This window comes from Adiantum capillus-veneris, chromosome 30 (assembly GCF_014529385.1).
Source record: "Adiantum capillus-veneris isolate H3 chromosome 30, ASM1452938v2, whole genome shotgun sequence".
NCBI lineage: Eukaryota > Viridiplantae > Streptophyta > Polypodiopsida > Polypodiales > Pteridaceae > Adiantum > Adiantum capillus-veneris.
The window spans coordinates 6,023,718-6,029,549 of NC_140960.1; the positions used below are offsets into that span (position 1 = coordinate 6,023,718).

At 43.9% G+C, this 5,832-nt stretch overlaps 1 protein-coding gene across 2 annotated transcripts; it reads right to left on the reverse strand.

The window, feature by feature from the left end:
* Positions 1-269: 269 nt before the first annotated feature.
* On the reverse strand, positions 270-3,795 carry LOC147417480 (putative plastidic glucose transporter 2). 2 transcript variants are annotated; one of them, XM_086507551.1, is made up of 13 exons: positions 3,558-3,795; positions 3,258-3,387; positions 3,064-3,131; positions 2,867-2,999; positions 2,560-2,659; positions 2,363-2,475; positions 2,185-2,278; positions 1,894-2,047; positions 1,611-1,757; positions 1,442-1,515; positions 1,240-1,328; positions 1,050-1,164; positions 270-965 (listed from the first exon to the last, which is right to left on the reverse strand). In XM_086507551.1, the coding sequence occupies exons 1-13, from the start codon at positions 3,574-3,576 to the stop codon at positions 783-785; spliced, it is 1,419 nt and encodes a 472-aa protein (XP_086363677.1). In that variant the 5' UTR covers positions 3,577-3,795; the 3' UTR covers positions 270-782. The 2 variants fall into 2 exon arrangements, with proteins under 2 accessions (XP_086363677.1, XP_086363675.1); XM_086507549.1 differs by having other exon boundaries at positions 3,621-3,794.
* Between the last annotated feature and the right edge of the window lie 2,037 nt (positions 3,796-5,832).

The window sequence follows — 5,832 nt, forward strand, 5'->3', positions numbered from 1 at the left end:
CCGTGTTTTCTAATTTAGACACTAACAACAATAGCCCTCAGGTTAATAGGTACCAGCCAGTTGTAGAAAACAAGTCAAAAAACACTTTTTTTTCGGTATTCTATGTGTATTCAATACTGAAAGTCAATTGTGAATCTATCCTCCTTCCCACAGCTGATAGAATATGTATAAGGAATGCTTCAAGCCCTAAGCTGGGTGCAAGGAACCATGCAATAATAAACCTTCGCACTTAAAAACAAACCTCTCCTGCCTCAAGAAGAAAACCAACATCAGCTCAAGTAGAATTTAACAGTAACATGACCATAGCCTTTCCAAACAAAAGTTGCTCCAGAGCTCATTTACTCTGTAAGATATGATACTCGCCTCTAATTAGCAAGAGCTCGTCATTTCCCCAGTAGCTCGCATGTAACAAATAATTTCATGAAGCACAAGCCCACTGCAGTTCACATAACAGACCAGCTTTACTGCACATAAAAGGGGTCTGGAACTCTTTTTACGACATCGCGAACAGAAAATGGCTCTTAGTATATCATCCCACAACAACTGTTAAACTCTCATTATATAGATGAGAATGGCAATATTCTTTCCTTGCTGTTGACTTTCCAATTTGATCAGGACTGATTTTGCAGCACACCTGTTGGTCCTATAGTCAATCCATTGTGCATGTAGACCTCCTCCCCTCTGAGGGAATGGAGCATTTAATGGTGATCAGGAACACAGTTAGTTTTTCTTAATTGATGCAAGAGAATCCAACAGAGAGCTGAAAGATGTTGATTTCTTCATCATTTTCCAGACAACAAAGCGGTCTCGATTTCCTCCAGTGACTTCCCCTTAGTTTCCATCACATTTCTTTTGACAAAGACTACTGCTAGAAGGCAGACTAAAGCAAAAAAGGCATATAGTGAGGGTGCCCCCAGCTGCTGTAGCAAGTGGAGAAACAATAACCCAACCAGGCAATTGGTGATCTGCTACCACGAATAAGGATTTAGAAAGTAACAATTTGCAGTACATTGCATAATGCCAAAAATTACATGTCGCAAGGTACTCACCCAGTGCACACACATGCTGACAGCCATTGCCTTTGCCCGAATTCGGTTTGGAAAAATCTCTGGCAAAAGTAATGCAGGCACCGGTCCCACACCCAATGCAAAAGAGAGAACATACCTGCATCTCCTGTGATCTGTTAGCACTCTTAACATGATGTATTAGTCAATACCCTGTGGAAAAACATTTACTCACATCAGTGTTCCCAAGAGAGAAACAACCCCTTGCATGGAAGAAAAAGCTGAGATACTTCCTACAAATGCTTGTGACACCAAAGCCGCAAACTGCATTTCAAATGTGCACTTGAAGACATGAGTCAAACTGATGCCGCGTTTTACTACACCATTTTCTACCTTCAAACCTTCAGTATTAAGCTGAAAATCAAATGAAGACTTACCATGCCTGTGAAGCTCCAAATCAAGAGCTTTCTCCTACCTTGCCTATCCATAAGACATGCTGCTACGCAAGAGGCTACATGAAGGCCATGAAGAAGAATCTGATTAGAGATTACACAATGAAAATGTGCATTCACTGTTAGCTTCTGAAAAATCTCGACCACAACTTACCGAAGAGGTTCACAATGCCAACAGAAACACTAGCAACCAGGTCTGAAGCTATTCCTGCATTTCTGAACACCGTTGATGAAAAATAAAATACAGCATTGATCCCTGCCAGCTGTTGGAAAGCAAACAATGCGGCTCCAATTACCACCACTAAGGATACAAAAGAAACCAGATCAGCCCTTTATGTAAATGTCTAATCACTTCCCAATTCTTGACATCCATAACCTGAGTCATATACACAATCCACAGAAAATATAGTTATGATGTAATGCATTGAAAATACCACCTTTCCTATACCGGTCTGTCAGAAGCTCTTTGAAAGTGGCTTGCTCGTCCTCCTCATGACTCTCACTCCGTATAAGTTCAGAAAGAGCTATTTTGACATAGGCTCCTCCCCAAAGTTTTTCGATCTCACGTTCAGCATCTGTAAGCCTTGATCTCTAATAAACATCAAAATGCCAAAACGAAACAGCATAATCAAATATGACTTGACAATATGATACAGAAATCAGAGACCCTGTGAATGCTCAAACATTATCAGAGTTCTTGTTAGCAGGAGTCTCAAAAAACTACATACCTTGAAAAGCCATCGAGGACTCTCAGAACAGAACTCCATTCCAAAAGCAAGGAATAGTGCCGGCACTGTAGATAACCAGAAACATTTTCTCCACCTGCAATCAACAAAATTATCAATACAGCTTATCTTTAATGATAAGCTATTGAGAACTGGGCTTCAAAATTCTGTGACAACCTACCACCCAGGGATAGTTGCTACTGGTAAACCAGCAACCAGGGCACCAAGAATACCAATGCATGTTGCAATCTGGCCAAGGCTACCATAAGTGCCACGTACAGCGGTTGGCGATATCTGCAAAAGGCCCCGAGTACCATGACAACCTACCAAAAAACTTTCAAACATGCGTATTACTTTCTAAAAGTTCAAAAGATTAACCTCTGTAATGTAAAGAGCAGTAACTGGTCCAGATATGCCAAGCCCCAATCCAACCAAGAGACGACCAAAGATCATCATGCGCAAATCTGATGCAGTAGCACTGCATGACGTGGTAACCAAAGACACTGCTTTTGAGGCCTCAAATTCTCATATGCCCCAGCAACATTTCAGAAGGCCACCACACACACACGGGCTCATACATTTACCGAAATTTTTGGCTCATCTCCTACTAATTAAAACACACTCAAACTATCTCACACACACGCGCAACTTTGCCATAGAACTGAAGAGCACAGTGACCACAAACCTAGCACATGATCCTAAGAACATTGGAATGGTGCTCAGCTGAAAAGCACGGCGTCGTCCAATGCTGTCTGCTAGATTTCCACTCGCCGCACAGCCAAAGAATGCGCCAAACAAGCATATACTCACAACCGAGCCTGCACCCATTTTGTGAAAATGAGATAACTTCCCTTGAACACCAAGTGATAAAAAACTGGAGACCTTGTGCTAGTGTATTCTGGAGAAATCCAAGATCTGCCGCCATAACTTGCAAAGGAGCATTTACAACCCTGGTGAATAACAAAGATAGGAGGCCATAAATGTTCCAGGTAATCCATGTGCAACTGGTTGACTGCTCTTCAACAATGGCATTTACGGTACCAGAGTGCCACAAAAATGTTTAACTGAGCCCTTACCCCATGTGGTAACCGTAAAGAACTGCAGAGAGAAGAGCAACTGCTACGTGAGGCAGTGAAAGGTGCCATGGTGGCGACACTGCACTTACCTCAACAAGAGGATCCAAAGACACTGACAAGGACGAGAAACCTGCAAAGAGAAGCAAATGGCAAAATGTACTCGCACAAATCAAGAAGCAAACAACGCAGATAGATGCACAGTCTTTCAGCAGAACGATTGAAGCTACGGTACAGAAAGAAAACAATGTTGTTGATGAAAGCTAACGGTCGATGAGCAAAAAAATGGAGAGAAGGAAAAACCTCGCATCTGCACCGTCATAGATGCACAGAAGGCATCGATGGTAGAGTACTAGAGTAGGTCACCTTGATCTTCACGGGAGTCGCGCGAAGGCAATCGTTTGTACATGGCTTCCAGGGGGCTGTCCACCATGTGAGTGAGGCTGCTGCTTCGCCCAGACAGAAGAGAGAGAGAGAGAGAATTGCGCGCCTTGACAAAAGGCTTCGAAAAGTGAGGCGCACCTGGCAGAAACTTCATTGTACGTGGCAAACTGAATACATCTCGGCCACTTGTCAATGGCTTCTTCAATTGGGTGGTAACGGAGCACGATTGCTGGTGAGCGCCCATCTTTTGTGGCAATTCACCGTCGTTCTATATACACTAGTACAGCCGGCCGTCGGCAGCGGTCTCTCTCTCTCCCCCCCTCTTTATCGAGTGCATAGGGGCTTCTCTCAATTTTGGAGTTTAGTTTTCATGTCGCAGATTTCTACACGTGTAAAGGGTACCCCCTTCCGTCATATTATGTTAGTTGAGATATTCGCATATCAATCAAAAAAATCACTTTCTTTATTGATGTTGCCCGAATATCTCCCCCCCCCCCCCCCTCACACCCAACGTCACGGCACATGTTACCTGCATGTGCGACTTGGTCTGGCGACAATGCCAGCTCCGCTTCTCCCACTTCCACCTGCGCCCTCCTCTTCCCTCTATACCAGCCTTGGTGATGGACAGACTTAGCACAGGCAATCGGAGAGAGAGAGAGAGAGAGAGAGAGAGAGAGAGAGAGAGAGAGAGAGAGAGAACTCCAGGAGCTCTCTCCTGCAATCGGTAGAGAGAAGGAGAGAGGGAGAGTCCTTGCCATGGTCTGCTCACCATGCGAGCAAGATAGAGGCGGACTTAGCACAGGCAATCGGGGGGGGGGGGGGGAGAGAGAGAGAGAGAGAGAGAGAGAGAGACTTTTTTTTTTTTTAAGTCAGATTGAATTACAAGTGGGAAACCTCAAAGCGAGGAAAACCCATAGAAAGTATTACAAGTTGTAACTCAGAAACAGTCGAAGTAGAGTTGGTAATGGCTAATAGGGAGCTCATCCAAGTCATAGGCAACTTGAAGAGACTGTTTAAGAGATATCTTGAAAAAAGAAACATATTCCACTTGAATCTGCTGAAACATGAGAGAATTCCGTGCTTTCCACACTGTCCATAGTACCCAGAATCTAACCCAACCCAAAAAGTATGCATACGGTCGAAGCAAAGGCGAAAGCACTCCCAAGATCCAAAAAAATTACCAAATTGTGATCCAGGGAAACGCGAGCGAAGAGCTAAAGATATGCTATCCACAAACTGTTGCGTACGAGAACAGGACCACAAAAGATGTGATATATTCTCAATGCCTGCACCACAACGAACAAATCTCGAAGAGGCCAATCTCCTAGAGCGCAGTAATTTGCCAGTGGAGAGAACCCCAACAATACATCTTCACATAAACAATTGCTCCTTGAGAGGTAGCTTAGCATGCCACACTTTCATAACTTTACTTCGCCACCAAGTAACACTCTTATTCATATTCCATACCTTGTTACAGTGTTCTTGGACCCAGGAGGATGACTGCAAATGATAGTACACTTTCTTTGCGGATATCGAACCAATTGAAGAACCAACATAGAGCCAATCACAAATTCGATTGTCTTCAACTAGCGACGGGATGGGAGATACAGAATCGACTAACTCCTTAATAATGTCCCACATGCGTTTGTAGTGTAACCCAAGTCCAAGGAATGAGTAGCTTGTCTGAACGAGAGCACCCGTCCTTCAGCGTCTATGACGTCTGCTATCCTGTCAATACCTTTATGGGAGAGAAAGTAGGCCTGTCTAGGAGAGCGTCGAACAAGAGTCTGAACAAAAACTCTACTCCAATGCAAACTCTCCAGTCGAAGTGAATTTCCATAGACCTTATCTCTACCATTTCACAACAATTTTGTCGTGACCACCTTCCAATCCGCCACTAGACTGGAAGCAAAGGGACGTCCCGGAATTGTAGCTTCAACTTTATCGAAAACCACATCCCAATACGACGGCTGCCAATGGCCGAAGGCTGGCGTAGAAACCACATGAGAGCACAAAAACGTAAGCATCTGCGTCCAAGGCTGTTTTTGCTCAACCAACACCAACAACAAAGTAGCCTTCCTTGCTATAACATGAGAACACAAATGAAGGATATTCAAACCACCACAACGTTTTGGAGTACATAGTTATCCATCACAAGCAATCGCAAGCCTTTTTTGTGAGAGGAAGTGGACCA

Coding starts and splice junctions, on each gene's coding strand:
- LOC147417480 (XM_086507549.1), bottom strand. CDS start 3,792: ATGAAGTTTCTGCCAGGTGCGCCTCACTTTTCGAAGCCTTTTGTCAAG. Junction 3,388..3,620: donor CGACTCCCGTGAAGATCAAG/GTGACCTACTCT, acceptor TTCTCTTTGCAG/GTTTCTCGTCCTTGTCAGTG. Junction 1,165..1,239: donor TCTCTCTTGGGAACACTGAT/GTGAGTAAATGT, acceptor CAGGAGATGCAG/GTATGTTCTCTCTTTTGCAT.